A 23,356-nucleotide genomic window follows, 5' to 3' on the forward strand; every position below is an offset into this window, starting at 1 on the left:
GATAACCAAGTCTTACACTCCAATGCATCAAAGTGCTAATAAAATAAAATATCCAATAATATGGACAGTAGTGACAGTAGCAAGGAAAATAATAAATTGGAAATCTGATTCTCCCCATCATTTCGAGAATTTAAAATGCTTCTCACTGAAGTCTGCAATCTAGAACTTCTGACCATCAAGTCAAGAACTAATAGAAATATAAACAAAATCAATATGCGGAAAAATTATTTGATTTGCTAGAAAAATGTTAATTGCGAAGAACATATTTATTAAAATCTGATATTCATGTGAATGTCATTGTAAATAGTTATGTTCCTTTGTTAGTTATAAATTGTTTAACTTTTGTATTGAATATACTTGAACATCTTTTGTATTTAGTTCTTTTATTGAAAATTCAATAAATCTGTTTTCAAAAAAAAAAAAAAAAAAGTGTGGCTTAAATGATAGTTTTCAGCTTGACAGATGATAATGCCATGTTGAAATATTTGCATCATTGGTCACCGTTATATAGAGAAAACCCTTAAAATCTACTAAATTCTATAAAATACTGTAGTGTTTTGGCATGTAACACCATTATGTCTTTTTCACACCTTTAACTAAGCTCATCGTCTGTGCCCTGACTAGACATAGCATAGCCCTTGAAATAAGCAGTAAGGAGCTTCTCCAGAGGATAAATAATCTGTTGAGTGAATCATCTAAATCAATGGCTACAAAAAGTGCATATATTTTTTAAATTAATAAAGGCATTTTAGTTGCTCAAGTAGTCATAAATATATGAATGTATCATTAACGTTCAGCTGTTCCTTATAAAGTAGGAAATAGTGCATCTAAATTTATTTTACCTTTTTTACAGTTAGCTGCCATATATGTCCAGAACTGTGGGTAAGATACCATGGCAAATGTTACCTATTGTCCAAGGAAGAAAGAGACTGGAATGCCTCCAAAGAGTTCTGCTCCACCCAGAGAGCATCGCTGTTTACAAACCCTGATAAAGATTTGATGGTAAGGAAGACATTTTCATTCCTACAAAATAATTTGATTTGTTCTTTCCCTCTGGTATACATTTTAATTACTTCATAGAATAGTAGAATTTCTGGAATGATAATAAGAAACTGAAAAATATGCAGTTGGAGAGTTTGTAGCTAGAAAGAGCAGTTAAACAACTTTTGCATGGATGGGGCCTGGATGTAAAATGAAACCAGGTCCCTAGAATCAGGCAAAAATAGAGCACTGCAGGTATAGCAGGCATGGGATTTCTCCCTATTGAAATATTGCCCCGCAAAATGCTGACAAAATATGCAGTTGGAGAGTTTGTAGCAACACCAGAACTTACACATACCAACTCTGAGATTGCCATACTTCAGAGAAATGGGAATATTCTGGGAAATGGCCATCTCCGACTTAAAATTTGTAAGGTCATTTTTCTCCCATTCAGTTTCCAGGTTTAGGGACTCACTCTAGAAAGTCCTGATATTTCAAAAAGCTATAGAGGAGGGGTCAGAAAGAATAGGAGAACAATAAACCTGCTAGTCATGCATAACTTCTTTTCAGTATAATCCATAAGTGTAAGTATAATGCTGGAGGAAAATATCCCAACAAGAAAAAAATGTAAAACTAAAAACCTGTTTCAAGGGGATTTAGACAGAATAGAAAATCCACTGGTTCAGGAAGCTTAGATTATTTCATAGGTTCATAGGTTCATACTAGGCTATCTGCCCTAGGGCATTTATAAGCCTAGCCAGAGTGTGTTTGGCTTTCGCCACCCATTTTAAATGAATTTTGCTATGCCCTTTTTCGAGGTTAGTGTACTGTGCCTCTGTCTAACAGTGACACAGAAGTGATTCCTGGGGTAAACCTATGATCTCCCATCCACTCATCAAGATTCCTCTTGAAGAGAGTCAATGAGGGAATCTGCCTAACCTGGACTGGGATTTTATTCCAGAGTGAAGGGAGCCTCTGGGTTATGAATCTGTCCCTCCAGCATGTCCTATTTATTTCAGTGCTGAGGTTGAAGTCTCTCGAGGGCGTGGCTCAATGGGATTTGGATTTTCTGAGGGGCAGCATGTCCATTAATTCTGGGTTGGACATGGCTTTATACGTCAGGCACAGATCGCCTCTGAGCAGGCAGTATGCCACTGAGTAGAGCTGGAGTTTCTTTAACTGGGCAGCATATGGCATCTGTTTGAGCCCTTTGATCCTCTTGGTGAGGTACTTTTGGGGTCTTTCCACTTGCTGCAGGTTTCTGGTAAGGTACATCCCAAAAGGGGCATTGTACTCAATTATGGGCCTGATGAGGGATGAGTAAAGAGGCACGATGACCTCCCCTGATCTAGATGTGAATCCCTTCATGATTAGGTGGGCTATATAAAATGTTTTTCTAATCACTTTGGCCATGTGGTTTTCAAATGAGAGATAGCTATCAACTTGGGTCCCCAGGTCCCTAATTACTTCTTCCGTACTTAATGGATTACCACCTATGTGGTAATTTGTGGGCACTTTGTTTTTCCCAAAGGGGATGACTACACACTTTTTGGTGTTTAGCTTGAGGCCATGGCTCTGGCACCATTTGTCTGTTTCTATGAGGTCCTTTTGTAGGATGCTTGTGTCGGCTGGAGAGTCGATTATGGCGCCTTCATTTTGAAACAGTTTTTTTGACAAGTTGAGAGGTTTTAGATAACTGAAAATGACTTGTTTACTTGAACATTTCTTACATAATGGCTGCTAATTCATAGCATGCTGACATAAATAATTTATAAGCTAACAGTAATTTGACATCACAGTATATCAGACAGAGTGCTGCTTCATATGGATGCAGAAACACATTATTTTAATCCAGTTACTTCATGTAGTTGTTTCACTCTATTATCACTCTTGTGTTCATTTAAACTTGTCCATAACATGGCTATAAATTCTTGTTTTCATTTCATAAAGTAGGGATATATTTTGATTGTCTACAAAAGACATGCAAAATGTGAGGCTTTCCCCCAATTTATAAATTCTAATAAATTAGTCAATCTGTTTATAAAGTAGGAGTCATCTCATATCTGGCAAGTAAAGTGATTAACCTTAAGAAAGTCATTCAAAAACAGTGAGGTGAAGATTGCATTAGATAATATAGCATGTCTCATATAATGTACTTGCATATCTAAGCTAGGTTACTTCACGATTGTACTAATAAGAACCTGAGAATAAACCTGAAATGGGTCCCAAGTGGATCAGTGTAAGTTATGCAGGTCACTTAAGTAAATAATAATGAGCAAACAAACAAACAGGCATGGCTACCACTTCTTTCTTGTGAAACAGCATTAAAGGATACTGTTTAGACATTAATTAATATCTAATCAGCATTAAAATATATTGTTTAGATATTAATTAATAATGCTTATTTTTCAGATATTAACTAATGCCTCAAGAGTGTGGCATAAGTGATAGTTTTCAGCTTGATAGATGATAGTGCCATGCTGAAATATTTGCATCTATGGGTGTGATCACCATTATATAGAGAAAACCCTTAAAATCTACTAAATGCTATAAAATATTGTAGTGTTTGGCATGTAACACCAGTATGTTTTTTCACACCTTTAACTAAACTCATCTTCTGTGCCCTGACTAGACAGAGCACAACCCTTGAAATAAGCAGTAAGGAGCTTCTAAAGAGGATAAAGTGAATCATCTAAATCAATGGCTACAAAAAGTGCATATATTTTTTAATTTAATAAAGGCATTTTAGTTGCTTAGTCACAAATATATGAATGCATCATTAATGTTCACATGTTTCTTATAAAGTAGAAAACAGTCCTTCTGAATTTATTTTACCTTTTTTACAGTTAGCTGCCGTATATGTCCAGAACCATGGATAAAATACCATGTCAAATGTTACCTGTTCTTCAAGGAAAAAATAGACTGGAATGCCTCCAAAGAGTTCTGCTCCACACACAGAGCATCACTGTTTACAAACCCTGATAAAGATGTGACGGTAAGGAAGACATTTTCATTCCTACATAATAATCTGACGTGTTCTTTCCTGCTAGTATACATTTTAATTACTTCATAGAATACTAGAATTTCTGGAATGATATTAGGAAACTGAAAAATATGCAGTGGAAAGGATTGCAGCTAGAAGAGCAGTTACAACATTTGCATGGATGGGGGGTGGATGTAAAATGGAACCAGGTCCCTAGAATCAGACAAATGTAGAGCACTGCAGGTATAGCAGGCATGGGATTTCTCCCTCTTCAAATATTGCCACACAAAATGCTGAATTCTGATAAGACCAAGAAAATGGCAAATCTTGAAGATCACTCTTCTCATTTAAACTACTTTTTTGCAGGGAGGGCAATCCCTAAACACCACCAGAACTTACACATACCAACTCTGAGATTGCCATACCTCGGAGAAATGGGAATATTCTGAGAAATGGCCATCTCAGACTTAAAATTTGCAAGGTCATTTTTCTCCCATTCAGTTTCCAGGTTTAGGGACTCACTCTAGAAAGTTCTGATATTTCAAACAGCTATAGAGGAGGGGTCAGAAAGGATCGGAGAAAAATAAACCTGCTAGTCATGCATAACTTCTTTTCAACATAATCCATAAGTGTAAGTATAATGCTGGAGGAAAATATCCCAACAAGAAAAAAATGTAAAACTAAAAACCTGTTTTAAGGGGATATGTGTGTGTGTGTGTGTGTGTGTGTGTGTGTGTGTGTGTGTGTGTGTGTGTGTGTGTGTGTGTGTGTGTGTGTGTGTTTATCCATCTGTGCTGTAGGAAAGACTTGTTTTCTCTCAATGAATGTGTACAGTAAGCATTTCTGCTGTCTTTGTTGTAGGAGTTTCTGAACTGCCATCTTTGAAGTAATCAAATTGTCTGTCCACCCCACTGCTGCTTCAATTTCAGGCTTCAGTCCTGCAATATTCCATTTTTGTGCAGCCATACACCCCCGTCACTGCTGCTATCTTCCTGACAATCATCATCTTTCAATTGGACTGCAATGGCCTGTGACAGACATGAGAAATCATGACTTAATATGAAATCTTACCCAAGTGTCATAAACCTATTCATTTAGACAGAATACAAAATCCACTGGTTCAGGAAGCTTAGATTATTTCTTTTTGGGTTGCAACTCATTCCTACTCCTAGTTCACAAGAAATGAGTATGAAATTGTTTTTAGTAGCATATAAGGTGATCGTTACTTTAGCAACCATGGAGGAACAAATACTTTAAAAGCGTAAGTGACAGTTCCACTTGTACATGAATGAACCACCCTCACTCTGTAGTGGGTGATCAAAGTTTGCTATAATGCATGTCTGGTTTCAATTCAAGTCAGGAATAACCATAACCATTTCAGCAAGCAAAAAGGTTCTCTCTTTCACTGCAGTACAATGGAAGCTGTGTGACGCTACACATGGAACTGAATTGCTGCCATTTCAAAGCTGTCAGACGAAAACTGATGGAAGAAAATTTCTTCAATCATCTTATATACAAACTGGTCTACTGAAGCAAAGTTTTTTTATGGCAGTAGCCAAGTTCATCTAAAACAATACTGCTATGTCTGGATATTTTTGTTCGCATGTTTTGTATATAATGTTTTTTTTCTTTCAAAGTTTGTCAAATATACCAACAAATATGTATGTGGCATTTAAAGGAGACACTTCAAAAAGAAAACATGTTATTGCTTGGACCACAGGGAGTCATTTACTTCAAGGTGCAAACAGCGGTTTAAAAGTTAGACTGATTAATTCCAAACTGTTTGTGTTGATCATGTTCTGACTGGACCTTATGGGTAGTCCTTTAGTTCAACCAAACTGGTTTGTGCTGATTACATTCCAGCAAGAGTAAAACTGTCTAGTGTTTAAAGTACTTCCTATGATTAGGCAGTGGGTTGGGTTACACTGACAGAAGTTTCTTCACAGACACACAAACACACTTCTTTCTCTCATTCTCTCTCTCTCTCTCTCTCTATATATATATATATATATAGAGAGAGAGAGAGAGAGAGAGAGAAAGAGATATAAAGATAGATATAGGTAATTGATGGTGTACTACCTAAATACGTAAGGCCTTAACTGAGCCTCCAGGAATGAGGTTTCTTACAGAACTCTTATATTGTTATTTAGAAACTTGTTGGAAAGCCATTATTTCCTTCATTAGCTCACATCACAAAGGATAAGGATGGCACTGATTTTTTTATGTCTAATATCATACATCATGGTTGACTGAACCTGACTTTTATGTAACCTTGATGTTCATAGGTAAGTACTAGGAAAGCTGCCCTTGCTGGCCACTTTAAGCTTTGCCACTTCCATTCTTGTGCTCAAAATAACCTATCCCAATTGTGTATGCATTGGCCTTACCCATCCCATGATCGATAATTGTTTATTAGTTGTACAGGTGACACTCTGTTAATTCTTAACAAGTTTCTTAAGCGAATGTTAATTCTCTTTATATAATCATCCCACATCAAGATGGCTTGGCTCCACTAAGTTACTGGCTGGAACAAGCCAATATTTATTCGTTTGAGTTTAATGACTTTCTTGTCCAGCTCTGTGAGCTAGTACATAGGTTCATATGTTTTTACTATGCTAACAATCACAAGGGCCTTTTTAAGCCTAGCCATACATCTCAAGTCTCAAACACTTTCTTGTACACTTGATAATTGTAAGCAGTGGCTTGGGAGATGAAACATTTACAAGGAGGGGCTTGGAAGATGAACCATTTACAGGCAGCCTGTGTCCACTGGAGAGATAGGTGTGCCAATCCAGGGATGAATTTCCTGTTTCCCATCCAATTGTCAAAGTTAGACTTGAATAGGGTTAGTGAGAACTCTGCTTCACATAGAGGAGGAGCCTCTTCCAGTAAAGGGGTAGTCTCTGGAATACATACCTGTCTGTCCAACAGGTCTTATTTATATCACAGGCAAGGTTTAAGTCTTTAGGATGGATATCTCTGATTATGTTTGTTTTGGGATATGCAGGAGGTCCATTAGAGTGAGGTCTGATAATGCCTTGTATGCCAGGCATAGATCTCCCCTCATTAGCCTACAGACAGAATACAGAGCTAGGGCCTTGAGACGGTCTGCATAGGACATGTTACTTACACCCTGTATTCTTTTAGTGAGGAACCTCTGTGGACATTCTAATTGTTGGATATCCCTAGTTGTGTACATATCAAAAGGGGCACTGTACTCAATGATAGGTCTGATGAATTCCAAATACAGTTGAACAATGATTTCCTTGGACCTAGACAGCATACCTTTGTTTCTAACTTGCACAACATAGAATGAGTTCTTCACTACTGCAGACAAGTCATGGTCAAAGGCTAGATTACTGTCTATGTGTGTCCCCCAAGTCACTGACTACTAGGTCAACTCTTAGGGATGTGTTGTCAGTATGATAGTTATCAGGGGTGGATGACTTCCCAAAGGATACTATTATGCATTTCTTGACATTTAGTTTTAGTCCATGGCTGTGACAACAGTTGTTTGTCTGTGTCAGCCCTTACTGGAAAACATTTGTGTTTGTTGGGATTCAATGACAGCTCCTAATTTGCAATCATCTGCAAATTTAGTCAGCCAGAAGCCATTGACAATGGCCTTGACTTCGCAGATGTAAATGCAAAAAAGGAGCGGTCCCACTTCCAATCCCTGAGGGATTCTGCTTGTGACTGGCCTATTTGTATTGGTGGACACCCCATTTATAACTTCTTGGGTCCAGTCTGTGAGTCATCTGCCTATCCACTGGGTGACATAAGGGTTTGTACCCAACCTCTTGAGTTTGTCATCAATGCCTGAGTGGGGTATTGTGTCAAATGTCTTGGCAAGTTCAAGGTAGGCTGTGTGAACCATTTTGCCCTACTCCATTGCTTTGGTGGCCTTCTCAACGAAGTCCACCAAGTTGAGTAGGCATAACCTGCCCTTGATGAAGCCAAACTGGGTTGGGTTCAGTGTTTGGAGGTTTTCTATGTCATTGTTGATCATTTCCATGATAATTCTTTCCATGGCTTTGCTTATGAGACAAGTGAGACTTCTGCATCTGTAGTTTCCAGGGTTTGTAGATATCTCACCTTTGTGCAGATGGATGGCTGTTACTGTTCTCCATTCATGAGGCACAAAGCTTATTTGGAGGCTACAGTTAAACAGCATATTTAGAAGGCCTGATAGGTCATGTTTCTTGCTATTTAGAAAGCATCCTGGGATATTGTCTAGGACCACGGATACGTTGTGCTCTGCCTTAGAGAGAACATTAAAAAACTGTTCCCCAGTGATAGCAGAGGAAGTTATATTTGATAGTTCATAGGTTAGTCTTAGGCTAACTGCCCTTGCGAGCCATTTTAAGCCTAGCCAATTATCCCTTGTGAGGCTCATACCCTACATATTGTGTTTGTAAGGCAAATACCTTAACCATTAGGCCACCCTCCCAACTGTATTTCCTGAGGGAAGATTGAAGGGGGGTAAAGTTGCAGTTGAATTTGTCAGCCTGTTTGCTATATCTTCTGGCTCAGTATAGGTGGCTCCATTAACAATAAGTTCTGTACACAATTGTGTATTGCCTTTGAGGTTGCAGACATAGCTGAATGCCTTTTGGTTGTCCTTGGCATGGGAGGCCAAATTTACCTCATATTTGGCTTTGTAAACTTTATTTGTCCTCTGAGTTGTTTGTTTAATTTGACAATAGTGCTTTTATGCTGATAACTGCTACAAATCCTAATTTTTGCCATGATTTTCTTATTTTTGTTATACAGCCTATTGATGTTGTGATTCCACCGGGGTGACTTGTTTTTTGAGTTAGTTCGACATTTCTTCCTGATGACTACAGATGCCTCTCTGCAGCTATTAACATGCTTGTACAGAGTTTCTCTGAATGGTTCAGCATAGGCAGCAGTGTTCTCATGGTTTATTTGGGCTTGACATTTTGTCAGGTAATCACTTAATAGCAAGAAGTTAGCTTTAGAGTAGTTCATGAATATTCTTCAGTAGCTGGGGTTCCACATTTTATTTTTACTTCAAAGAACACCATTTTGTATTTCTTAGTCCAAATATATATATATATATATATATATATATATATATATATATATATATTTTTTTTTTTTAATTATTATGCCAAAGAATGCTTTTGGCAGGTTAAAGAAATTGTTATGGGGACACATTTTGCTTCCAATTATGTCAGTATATTTATAGTTTTTTTTTAATACAAATATATATTTATGGTGAGGGCAAAAATCCCTTTTTGACTGATATTTTTGACTGATATCAACCTGTGAAGATGCTACCTGAATGTGGATGATTTGGCAAGTGTATGCTGATAAGGTCAATGACCTTATTTATGCCTTGAACAACAATTAATTTGATTTAGCCTTTATGGTACATACTGGTAGTTCTACTAACAATTTCCAAGATTTGAATATTTCTAAAATGGATGATGGTTCTCTAAAAACTGTAATTTACAGGAAGGATTTTTCTAAAAATGCACTTTTGTCACATGATTGTTGTCATCCATGTGATATGGTCAGTAAGCGGGGTTGCATCATGCATGTACAAGTAGAACTGTCATTTATGCTTCATTAGTGTTTGTTTCCTCCTGCTTGCTATAAGTAACCATCAGCCTATATGCTACTAAAAACAATTTAATACTCTTGTTTCCCAGAACTAGTACAAGGAATGGGTTCCAACCCAAAAATAAAGAAATAACCTAAGCTTCCTGAAACAGTGGATTTAGTATTCTGCCTAAACTTATACATTCATGGCACCTAGGTAAGATTATAAATTAAGTCATGCTTTCTCCTATCTCTGTCACAGGCCATTGCAGTCCAACTAAAGGAAGAAGATTTTCAGAAAGATAGCAGAAGTGAGGTTGTATGACTGAACCAAAGTGGAATATTGCAGGACAGAAGCATGCAAATGAAGCACCAGTGGGGTGGGCAGAAGATTTGTTAACGTCAAAGACAGCAGTTCAGAAACTCCTACAACAAAGACTCACAACAGAAGTACTATACACATACAGGTCTTTCTTACAGTACACACACACACACACACACACACACACACACACACACACACACACACACACACACACACACACACACACACACACATATCACTTCACACAAAGCTATTCCTAAAATTAAATAATCCAACAATCCTTTTGGGTAGCTGAAGGACTTCAAGGTACACAAATCACCAATAAAAACAAACAACAGATGTCCACTGTTCGATAAATATTTAATCAAGTAAAAAATAAAACACACAGAGCTTTTGAGTTAAACTCTTTTTCAATGGGATGAAGCTAGGCAAAAACGCATCTATGATATACTTAGATACAGCCACCCAATTAACATCACTTAGCTTAAAATAAACACATTATATATAACAAGTTAAAAGCATAAAATATAATTAAATCATGCTTATCTTTTGAAGGAGGTTTTATACTGTTGCTGCTATTCAGTTCAGCCTTCAGTTTCCACACAGGCAAAGTAAGGTGAAGCAGTCTGTGAGCTAGATAGCTTCACAGATGCACCCAGGCAAATGTTGACTACTGGATCATCTATTGAGAAAGTTAATACACCTAGCAGCTCTCAGAGTTCTTCATCTGAAAAGGGAGCAAGTGTTTCATCTAAATTGAGTGAAGGGAATATCAACAACACCCCTTTTTTAGCACAGACACGTTTCCAGTTACAACAGCTGATAGCAGTAAAAGAAAAAGACGAGGAGAAGCAACAGCTGAAAATGGACAAGAACCAAGGAAGAAGATGAACAGTTAAAGCAACACAACACGTTAGACCAGGAAATAGGATCCAAGAGAATGAAGAAGTGACTATAAAGTGCAATAATGTACTTAATTTATTTAATTATGTCTTAGGCATGTACCAACTGCAGTTACTAAGTAAAGGGCTTTTGTTTATTCAATCTGCTGCTGGGGACCTAAATGAATTGTTGAAAGAATTGCGACTGTTTGCTAGATCTTTGGACTTAAAATTGCTGTTTAAGAACAATTTTGACTGTGATAGTGCTCCTTTAAAATGTGCTAGTACTTTTATTCCTGAAAATAATCCTACAGTTAAAGCCTTTTTGAATATATGTGAACAAGGAAATATATGATGTTTTCTTTATCAAACAGAAAGGTAACAAATTCTGCAATCTTACTAGAACTGAATGCGAAGCATTTATTTCTCTTTGTTCAAATGATGATATAATTAAGCCTGCAGACAAAGGTGATATGAGAGTAATAATGAATGTCAATCAGTATGAATGTTGGATGCATAAAATTCCTATCTGATGCCAGCACTTTCTCTAAGGTTAATAGAAGTTTTGCCAACAATTTTACAATGAAAGTGAAAGGATATTTATATGATTTGTTAATAGATAGCACAATAACACCTGAAATGTACAACTTCTATTTAGCTCATCCCACAATTCCATCCATATATGGACTCCCTAAAATCCATAAAAGCCTAAAGAAACCACCCACGAGGCCCATAGTTTCTGGCAAAAGATGGGTGACTACAGCAATATTAAAATATCTAGATAAGCAATTAGCCTATATTTTAAAATAATGTGGTAGTTAGAGATTTTTTGACGAGTTTAAATGAATGGTCTAAAGCTAACTCATGTGGTAATATTGTTATGGTAACCATGGATATTAATCCTTATTTACAGTTATTCCCAAAGAGTATGGAAATGAAGCAATAAGGGAATTTTTGAATGCACATAGTCAATATAGTATAACTAAGGTTGAACTGCTGTGTTCTATGTTAGATTGTGTTTTGAATAATAATGTATTCATGTTCAACAAGAAATTTTATCATCAGCGACCAGGTGTAGCAATGGGTACACCAGTCACGAATACATATGCTAACCTTATACTAGCCAAATGGGAAGAAAAATTTATATTTCATAAAAAAATGGGGTGTATAGAAATGAGAATGTGTTATTTTTTACGTGTTTTTTTGACAATGTATTTTTTCTATGGAAGGATCATAGTGGTGAGCTTACATCTTTTATTTATTATTTGGACTCAACAAATTTCTTGGTATTTGATGTCAAATCATCAAGTGATAACATCAATTTTCTAGACATTACGGTTTCTAAAAATGATATTGATGTCAATTCTGTAATTTATATGAAACAAGTACAATCAGTAAGGTATGTACATTCAGAAAGTATGCACCCTAGGCACATCTTAAAGGTGTTGTTAAGAGTCAGTTCATGAGAACAAGTAGGCTAAGTACAGATAATGTGATGTTCGTTAAAGAGATGGAAGGTATGGCAAATGACTTTATAAATAGAGGTTATAGTGATACACTCATTGAAGAACCGAAAAGTTTGGTGAAAGATTTAAGAAAGGATGTGGCAAAGCCATATCTGTCTGGAGAAAATAGTAGTACTTGGGGGAATGCTAGCACTGAGAATAGGAATAGAGGCAGGATTAGTTATATGATGAAATACAATAGACACACCAAAATAGTGCAAACGATTATTAAAAAGAACTGGAAATCTTGACTTCCTGTCAAGAAGTCAATGAGATAGTAGGTATAAGACCTTGGTTTGTCTATAAAAAGAAAAGAATTTGAAACAATACTTAAGTTATAAAAATATAGTTGTCCTGGTCCCCTTCAATAAACACATCACACCGAATGACATTTGATGACCTTTATTAAACTTTCATAAACATAACTTTATTATCCAATAGTTATTACTTACAAATGAAACACAATATAGCTGATTGAATTCCAACATCCACATCCATGTAATATTAATCAGGACAGCATGACCTTCCTCATCCTGACCCAGTAAGCAGCGTCTGTACCTCACACTTACTTATGAAGCAGTGTCCCATTACTCATTTCATTTACCACTTATTGAATTAACATCCAACCAAATAAGCAGCTGCTTGCTTATTTATCAAGCCACCATCAAAACTCACTTTCCTTTCCCATTTCATTGGAATGACCATCCAAAACCAGAGGAGGAACAGAAGAGGGCATGCCTGTCCCTCTTCTATGCCTTACCCAATCTGACAGCAATCCCCACTATTCCACCAAAAGCGGGAGGGAGGGTGGGTAGCAAGTTCACGTGAAAATCTGATTCCTTACCCAGTTACACTTGCATAAGCCCCTTAAGACCCTCCCTGCCCATACCTCATTTCCTCCCAATCATCCCTCCCCCCCACCCTCTTAACTCCTACTAATATATTTAACTAGCCCCACTCTGAAGATGTCCCTGGACAAGTTGGTTTGTTACCAAACCTCATTTGTCCTGGACCCCGTCGATAAACACATCACACCGAATGACATTTAATGACCTTTATTAAACTTTTATAGACATAACTTTGTTATCCAATAGTTACTACTTACAAATGAAACACAATATAGCTGATTGAATTCCTACATCCGCATCCATGTAATATTAATCAGGACAGTGTGACCTTGCTCATCCTGACCCAGTAAGCAGCGTCCCTACCTCAAACTCACTTACTTATGAAGCAGCGTCCCACTACTTACTTCATTTACTATTTATTGAATTGCACATCGCACTTATTTTACTTATGAAGCAGCATCCCATTACTCACTTCCTTTATCACTTATTGAATTAAAATCCAACCAAATAAGCAGCATCCTCACCCCCAATTGCTTATTCATCGAGCCACCTTCAGTGCTCACTTTCCTTTCCCAGTTCATTGAAATGACCATCCAAACCCAGAGGGAGAACAGAAGAGGGCATGCCTGTCCATCTTCTCTGCCCACCAGCCTAACAAGGCTGTTCCCTCTTTCTACGATAAACTTTCAGCAACCTAACCACTATTAATTCATTAGGCCAAACATCATTCAGTGTACCCCATCCCCACCAACTAAATTGGATCCATGTCATCACATCCTAAAGCCCTATCAAATAATTAACAAAATAGCCATTTACCCAAACAACTGAAAACAAACCACTGAGCCCTTTCCTAATGCCAGTGTAACAAACCATAAACTCATAGCCCAGCATAACCACTACATGTGAACTAAATAATCTGTGCCTCACACCAATGGAAGCCTCAAGGATTCAAAAGACATTACCAGCCAACTGGACAACCAAACCTTATGCCCACATCCACTAAAACTATGAAGAGGTGACTGCCTACCCTCATACCACCTTGCACCCCCATTGTACCACCCAAATAAATGTAATAACCAAATGAAATTCCTTTAATGTCAGTGCAGTAACAATCCTGACATCACACTAACTGCCCATTATAAACATAAAATGTGTTTTAAGTGGCCATCATGGCATTTAAGCAACTAACCCATAACAGCAGCCTTATACAATAATCAACCACGAGCCATTCGGCCATCCCTCAAACTATCCGATACAGCGCAGCACCTAAAGTCATCCTCACCTTTGCTGACAGTACCTTCTAAGGTCCCTCCTGGCTAAAACACTAGCCACGACACAAAGAAGTAGAACATGCCAACTTCTGAAAACTCCAACAGCATGCCTTGCTTAAACTTCTATCACCCTTGTAAACAAAGCACCCTGCTCCCAAAATATCCAAAAACATCCTCAAACCTACAATATTTCCAATATGCTACCTACAAAATTCCCTCAAGCATAAATGAAATGGTTCTTGTACTACTCCAGCTAAACCCTAACCTAGTATGAAGCATTACCAACACCTACCAAGCCCTATGAACCATATCAGCTTCCTATCACCAGATCATGGTCCCTCTACCAACACAGTAACCTGAATAGATAACTGTAAATGCATCCCAAAAGCTCCACACAAATCTGACATGCCTAACTGTGTACTTACCATATTAAAAGAACCGGAAACTTCATTACCAGCCAATCCTAAAACCAACCCAACCTCAGCTGTTGTTAATTCCACCCCACCTAGGTTCTACCCCAAAATCCCCTTAATGCTAACTAAACACCTATCACACTATGCCTCTAATCTACCTCAAGTATACCTGACACCACCGTAATCTCGAACCATATCACTCTTACATGCCTAAATAAGCATCTATAATCATATCATTACCTGCAACCTCACTACCTTCTACGCCAATGTCCAGACCTCCCTCAGGCCCACCAGCTGATACAAACTGTGTCCTTCACCATCTCTGCCAGAGATTCTGTACCTCCATCTTGTGATCTCATTCCCTCCAGCTCCAGCAATTGAAAACCTCTTAGTAGCAACCTCCGTCACCTAAGAAGACCACATCCTTCAGTCCACCAGCTAATACGACCTCTGCACTGATCATCAGTGACTGCCTTACGCATCACACTCTGACATCAAGAACTCCCAATATAACACCACCATCTGTACAAAAAAAAAAAAAGGAACATGTAAATCATCTAAAATACAAACACATTTGAATACATTCTGCCCCCCAATGCCCTCAGTATAAAATTATAGGAACAAGTAATGTGTAATCACTTCACATACTCTCAAAACCTCCACCAATAAACTATAGCCCTCTGCCACAAAATGCACCCATGGAAATTTTTTTTTTTTTTAATCTTAATACTCATTCCTCCCCACTGATCAAAACATTCTGATCACTTTGTAAAATATGGTTCATTGTTGCCATCAGCTTCTTGACCTTATTAAGCCTAAACCATTCCCTCTTATGAGCAAAAAACTGCATCTTATGTTTGTTAAGGCAGGCACTTCAATCAGTATGCCAAACCCCAATATATGCTTAATCAAGAAATCTGGACAACCCCATAACTATAGGAAAACCAAGGCCCATGATTAAAACAACATTCAACACCACCCAACAAATCTGAAATCTAAATGCATTATACATTAACAGGCATATTACAAGAAATATATGACATGCTTTGCCCAATGCGTGGAACCATACCTGTTAACTATCCCTGATTTTCCTGAACATCCCTGATTTTGACTCACCTTGTAGCTCTGTCCCACTTAACCCCTCTCACAACTGGTAACTTTGGAGAATAGGTGATAAATCATGCTTCAATTGCTGGTAAAACTGGTGATTTTGGAGAAAAGGTAGTGAATTATTCTTTACAAACTATGACAATAATTAAGAGTTATAAGCTTCTTTTACTACAAGTACTGTATATTAATTCACAATCTCATCCTGTCAAAGTCTCAAGAAGGAAGACAGAAGAAGAATATAAGAGACTTGTATCTCTAAACCTTCAGCCGATTTACTACAAATTTTTCAGCAATGATATATGATAATGTATAAATGCCTTGCCAACAATGCTTTAACAACCAGTAAAGGTGTGTCCTTTACGGCAGCACTACAAACAGGAATGCATCATAACAACTTGCTAGCCTGGAATGTGTCATAACAACTTGATAGCCTATGTTCCAAGGTTTCACACTGCTCGTAAAATAGATTTTATGTCAGGGATGCAAGACTATGCAATTTGCATTTCTTTCCTGTTAGAGTAGCACTGAACATAAGAAACGTCAAAAAACAATTAGAGGCAGCATCCCTTTTCTTTTCCTTTTCAAACATGTCCCTGAACCTGCCAAGCTCCATACACCCCATTGAGAGCAGGAAGAGCAAGCCAGTCTACATCCACACACCAAGTTCAAATGGCCACAAATACTTCACTGCTCACACCCGGAAATGCACATGTGGAAAGACAGGCCGCCAGCGGCTGACCACCACTCTTCCCAACCAAAGCCTGCAAAAGACACCAACCAGGAAGATACCAGGAAAGCCAGTGAATACCACATGAAATCCCCCACAAAACTACCCAACAGTGAAATTACCTGTCCAAAACCACAAACCTCTGATTGCAAAGCCCCTGACAACCATCTCTACAAAACTGTAGGCATTGTTTAAGGACAAATCTGTCACTGTTGTGTGCTTTCCTCATTGTGGAACACATTTCAATTGAAATTCCTGTTTGAAGAATGGTAGTTGCAACTACTTTTTATAATGAATATTCACCCCTGTCAAGTATTGAACCCAGGATTGTGTGTCCTAGGCAGTCTTCTACCGCTTCCGTCAAGAATCACATCACCAAAAATGATTGAGAGACATCCAAAATGTAGAGTAAAGTGTACCCAATTGTAATATATTAGTAGCAACCAACATTGAAGCTGATGCTCCCCACGACCCCCCACTTCATACAGTATATTTATTTACCAGTGTAGAAGAACAAAGTAGAACTATGGTCATACAGAAAATGGCATGCCAGAGGCCTCCTAAGCTTGGTAGATGTGGGCTTGGCACTAAATAAATTTAGAAGTTTTCTTTTTATGCTTCTGCGGCAATAGCCTATTATTTATCTCTTTGATAACCATGATCACAAACCAACACTCAAATGTGCACATAGACACAGCAAGCCATAAGCAAAATTTAGTAAACAATTTAGGTTTGTTCTGGTCCCCTTCACACAAAAACAGGACAGCTGAGAGGAATGCTTTCTATGCAATCAATGCAGTCAAAAGTACAGCTGTGCTTCAGTGCTCTGTGGTGCCACACAGCACCTGGGCAGAGGCAACCACAATGTACTTCTCTCTGTGCCCGCCTTCACTGCATATTTCTCAGCTGAACGGCCCAAGCCACCATTACACATGCATCTAATCCCTTCCCCACAACCATGAGTGAACAACATCAAGCAAAGCCCACAAAACCTGAAACCACTAATGAAACCAACCTCAGGAAGATGCCATGAAGCTAAAGCCTCTCACAGCACTAGCCTACTGTCATACCACTCGGTAGAAAGGGAGATTCTGTCACTTTTAATTAACAGTCCTTGTAAACACAACAGCAAATCTTGGTGTGACAAGTAAGAGCTGAAGCTAGGAAGCAATGATTACATATGATCAGCACCATCATGCCCAAGGAATAACACCTAGCACCTGAAGTTCTAGTAGATACAGGACTTTAAACCTAGCAAATATCTCAATGCTAATTCCTAACATAACTCGAAATTAGCATTTGAGAAACTATCCATGCAATCTCCGAATTTAGCAGCACAACTTCTAAATGTCCATGAAACTATGCTCTACTCAGGACATCAGCTACATGTAGCAAGTTACTGGGTTTATACTGAACTTGTAACTCATTACCTGTCAAGACTGCCATACTGCAGCAAACGGCAGGGGGAAGGTGCCATTACACACACAAGGGTTAAAACACCCAATGACACTTCCCCACCTGCTGAAACTCATATCTGTGAAGGCCACCACTACACCTGCACCATGAGTGCCCTTACTCGCAGGTTTTTCACACAGCCCAGGAAAAGCCAGCACTGTCTCCAATTACAAAACCCCACTGACCACCTCTATAACCAGAAATGGAGCAGCTTAATGAAAGAACCCATGCAATTCGGAGCACTGGACCAGTTCTACATATTAATTACCACAGCAAGCAGCATTTTAACTGTCAGAATAAACGAAACTTAGCCCGAGGTGAGATAAAGCTGAGAACAGTCTCCCACAGCTTTAACCCAACTCCTGCTGTTAATAGCCATCAACATGTAGCCTACCACAAACCACAGGTATGTAGTATACAGGGGACAGGGGAACATGCCCACTACATGTTCAGCACCAGAATTGGAAAAAAAGGTAAAATAAACAACATTGTCAAAGACATGCGGCGATAATTTAAACAGCATAACAGCACTTCTCATTACTATAATTTTTTTTTCTTTGAGCAAGCTTCCATCACCTCTGAAGAGTGCAATAGTAAATGTCTTGTGACTTGTGCCTAAAACCAGGCTACTGAAAGCATGTAGCCTGGGGGGGGGCAGGTCTGCAAGGGAAAACTAGATGGCTAAGCCCAGTACCAACACCCTCTACCCATACCCAACTTCTAAACCAAAAAGAAAAAAACATTATACTATACATATGTTACATATATTAAACCACCTATCATCACTCAATACCCAGAGGCCTATCTCTTCACCCTGAATACCTACAGGTCATCATGGGCATACCTTGCTTTAGCAAGCTCACACCAAAATGTGATTCCTTACCCAAACTTGCCTTACACTTGCAAAAGCCCCTGAAGCCCCTCCCTGGACATACCTCATTTCCTCCCAATCATACTTCCCTCCCCATTTAACCCTTTCCCTCCCCACCCTCTTGACTCCTACTAATATATTTAACCAGCCCCACTCTGAAGATGTCCCTGGACAAATTGGTTTGTTACCAAACCTCATTTAAAGGGAAGGTAGACTCTAGTTATAAGACAAAGAAAAAATCTGGAACCATCCCATGCCACATTTGTGTTCATTGCAGATATAGTAACACAAATGCATTCTTTAAGCATCCTATTAGTCAGGAACTGTTTGAGTTTAAAGCAGTAGGTACATGCAATACTGAAAATATGGTTTACTTTGCGAATTGTGTCAAATGCCATTGTTTTTAGTTTGGAAAGACCAATAAGAAACTAAAAGAATCAGTTCCCATATGTCTGAGATTCATAGGAATATTACTACCAATGCTTTAGCAAAGCATATACCTATATATGGAACAGAGCATGGGTTTAAATTTAGAATTTTGCAGACTATTCACTCTAGGGATAGTGGAGGTGATATAATTAATAAAATAGAATTAAATGAATATAAATGGATTAATTATTTTAGGGAAGATAGTTTATCAGGACTCAATAGCAGCAACAGTATAAAACCTATTTTAAAAAATAAGCATGAGATGATTTAATTATATTTTATGCTTTTAACTTGTTATATATAATGTGTTTTACTTTAAGCTGTTAAGTGATGTTACTTGGGTATGTTAATTGAGTGGGTGTATCTAAGTATATAAGAGATGCATTTTTGCCTAGGTTCATCATATTGAGAAAGAGTTTAACTCAAAAGCTCTGTGTGTTTTATTTTTTACTTGATTAAATATTTATGGAAAGGTGAACTTCTGTTGTTTGTTCTTTACTCAGGAAATATAAGGAATGGAGTTGGCTGAGATTTTGAGATATAAGGAGAAACTCCATAATGAAAACACTTACACTAACTTATTTAATTCTTTATTTATCCTTTGTTGATTGGGTTGGTTCCACTAGCCTAGTGGCATCGTTTCTGGGGATACTACAAGTGCTATTTAAAATACTACTATTCAAAATTTGGACAGGGCATCACAGAACTTCTACTCTTTTAATGGTGCAGTAGAATCTTTTATATTCACCTGAGATACCACCAACTTAACCAGATAGGACCAGATGGGGGTGTGAATGGAGAGATGATAAATCAACAAGCAAAAGAGAGTAGTATTGCTGGAACTGAATTAATCTTCAAGTCTTGGTGAGTACTTTCATGAGGTGGACCCTGTTTTTCACAAAATCTTACCAAGATGACACTGATCTATAGACTGTAGTTTAGACAGAATATATCATGGACAGAAGTAGGCTGAAAAATAAAAAAAATAGATAGCTGGGTGCACAAGACCCAGGATAAAGTGCCCAATCCTGGTAGGCACACTGGTGCCAGGACTGGAAAAAATGATAGCGTAGAATCCTCAAGACATAGAAAGATTCCTACAATGGGGCCAGGCCCAGGGGGAGGATGCCCCCCCTGTTGTAGAAGGAAGTAGCAGTCCACAAAAATCACAAAGACTATCATAAAAACTGCTGACTGACCAAAGAAGAGCCATAAAGATGATAGAGTGGACTACTGAGGATAAGAAAGAAATTGTGTATTGTTACTATTATGCAAAAAGCCCAAAATTTCCAGACACAAGATATACAAAAAGATTAAGATAGGTTCATAGGTTCATAGGTTCATAGGTTCATACTAGGCTATCTGCCCTGGGGCAATTATAAGCCTAGCCCAATTCTGTATGGCTTACGCCACCCCTTGATTTGAGTATACTGTGCCCTTTTTAAGGTTTGGTTTACTGTGCCTCTGTCTAATAGTGACACGGGAGTAATCTCTGGGACAAACCTATGATCCCCCATCCATTTATCGAGATTCTTCTTGAAGAGATTCAGTGAGGTGCTCTGCCTCACATGAACTGGAATTCTATTCCAGAGTGAAGGGAGCCTCTGGGTTATGAACCTGTCCCTCCAGCAAGTTCTATTTATTTCTGTGCTGAGGTTCAAGTCCCTCGAGTGTGTGGCTCTAAGGGATTTAGATTTACTGAGGTGGAGCATGTCCATTAATTCTAGATTTGACATAGCTTTGTATGTCAGGCATAGATCGCCTCGTAGTAGGCGGTATGCAACTGAGTAGAGCTCGAGTTTTTTTAACCGAGCAGCATATGGCATCTGTTTGAGACCCTTGATCCTCTTGGTGAGATACTTTTGGGGTCTTTCTAATTGCTGCAGGTGTCGGGTAAGGAACATCCCAAAAGGGGCATTGTATTCTATGATGGGCCTGATGAGGGATGAATAAAGGGGCATGATTACCTCTCTTGATTTAGATGTGAAACCCTTCGTGATGAGGTGGGCTATGTAGAAGGTCTTTCTAACAACTTTGGCAATGTTGTTTTCAAAGGAGAGATTGCTATCAACTTGGGTCCCCAGGTCCCTAATAACTTTCTCTGTACTTAATGGGTTTCCTCCTATGTGGTAATTTGTGGGCACATTGTTTTTGCCAAAGGGTATGACTATACATTTTTTGGCATTTAGCTTTAAACCATGGCACTGGTACCAGTTATCTGTCGCTGTGAGACCTTTTTGAAGGATGTTTGTGTCAGCTGGAGAGTTGATTATGGCGCCCAGTTTGCAGTCGTCTGCGAACTTGGTGAGCCATAGTCCTCCCACATTTGCCTGTACCTCGGAAAAGTATATACCAAACAAGAGTGGTCCCAGGACAGAACCCTGTGGGATGCCACTTGTGACCAGTTTCGAGTCTGACATGGCTCCAGCAACTCTCACACTGTGGGTTCTGTCTTTGAGCCAGTTTGCAACCCATCTTGTGACATAGGGGTTTATATTTAAGCTGGATAGCTTATCTATGATGCCCGAGTGGGGTATTGTGTCAAATGCCTTTGCAAGGTCCAGATAGGCTGTGTGGACTACCTTCCCTTCATCTATGGCTTTGGTGACTGTTTCAAAGAAGTCAACCAGGTTCAAAAGGCAGGATCTGCCCTTGACAAAGCCGAACTGGGTAGGATCTAGTGTCTGTAGGTCCCCAATGTCTTTGTTTATGAGCTCCATGATGATCTTCTCCATAGCCTTGCAGACTAAGCTAGTCAGGCTTATGGGGTGATAGTTTCCAGGGTCCGTAGAGGCTCCACCTTTGTGGAGTGGGACCACTGTTGCTGTACGCCATTCTGTGGGCACATATCCTGTAGTGAGGCTGAGATTGTATAGCTGTTTTATTTGAGGGATTAGTTCCTCTTGTAGTTCATGTAGGACACAACCTGGGACGCCATCTGGTCCCATGAAAGCAGTGTTTTTTGCTTTGGAGAGGGCAGCCTTCACCTGAGCATCTGAGATGTTTGGGAGGCAGCCCTCTGCCGGGATAGATACTTGCTCTTTTGGGGAGGAGGGGGTGGAGAAGTTTGCACTGAACCTGTCTGCCAGGATATTGGTGATGTCTGGGGGTTCAGTGTATTTTAATCGTTTAGAATCAACTCAGAACAAGTCTGGGAGTTGCATCCCAGGTTTCTAACATAACTGAAAAAAGCCTTATGATTGTCTTTGGTGTCCTGTGCAATTTTTCTCTCGAAGCTGGCCTTGGAGGATTTTATGAGGGATCGTAATTTTTTTCTAGTACTGATCAGAGATGCCTTCCCTATTAGGGATTTTGCTCTATCATGTAGTAGCTTCCTCCTTCTGTTGTACAGTTTATTTATGGCAGGGTCCACCAGGCTGGATGCCTGCCTTTGGATGATTGGGTCTTGGTTTTGTTTGGGATAGCATGATCCATGCATTCCTGGAGATGTCCGTAGAATGCATTTATATAGGATTCTGCAGTTTGGGCTGTAGTTTCCACTGGCCCTGGGGCCTTGAAGGATTCCACTTCGGTTTTGAGATGTGAGAAGTTCACTTTTGAGAAGTTTTTCACTGTGGTTTTCTGGGCTGGGGATGGGGTCGGGATGTGGACATCCAGTGAAATTAATTTATGGTCTGATCTTACCAATGAGGGATATACTTCTGGTGTGGAGCATAGAGTCCCCATGTTGGTAATGATCAGGTCTAGTATGTTGCCCCTCTTGTGGGAGTGGTGACTAGTTGTTCCATAGCATTTGAGTTTATAATTTCCAGGAATCTTTGGGCTAAGGTGCTGGGGCTTGAGTAGTGCTCCCAGTCAATGTTTGGGTAGTTGAAGTTGCCCAATATAATGGTGTTCGGAGAGATCTTCATGTTCTCCAATGTTTTCAGGAAGGCCGAATGGGATTCCTGACTTTGAGAGGGTGGTCTGTAGGATGCTATAAACTGAAAAGCAGTCTTGCCCACTGTTAGTTGCACATGGATGGTCTC

At 38.9% G+C, this 23,356-nt stretch overlaps 1 protein-coding gene across 1 annotated transcript in view; it reads left to right on the forward strand.

The window, feature by feature from the left end:
- LOC122808675 (killer cell lectin-like receptor subfamily G member 1) overlaps window positions 1-23,356 on the forward strand; it is a 629,706-nt gene that overhangs the window by 332,857 nt on the left and 273,493 nt on the right. The window contains exon 4 of the mRNA XM_044079653.1: window positions 3,828-3,976. Within this exon, the coding sequence (XP_043935588.1) occupies window positions 3,828-3,976 (149 nt within the window). The remainder of the gene's footprint in view (window positions 1-3,827; window positions 3,977-23,356) is intronic.

Source organism: Protopterus annectens, chromosome 8.part0, assembly GCF_019279795.1.
Source record: "Protopterus annectens isolate FY-2018-M chromosome 8.part0, PAN1.0, whole genome shotgun sequence".
In the NCBI taxonomy this organism is placed as follows: Eukaryota; Metazoa; Chordata; order Ceratodontiformes; family Protopteridae; genus Protopterus; species Protopterus annectens.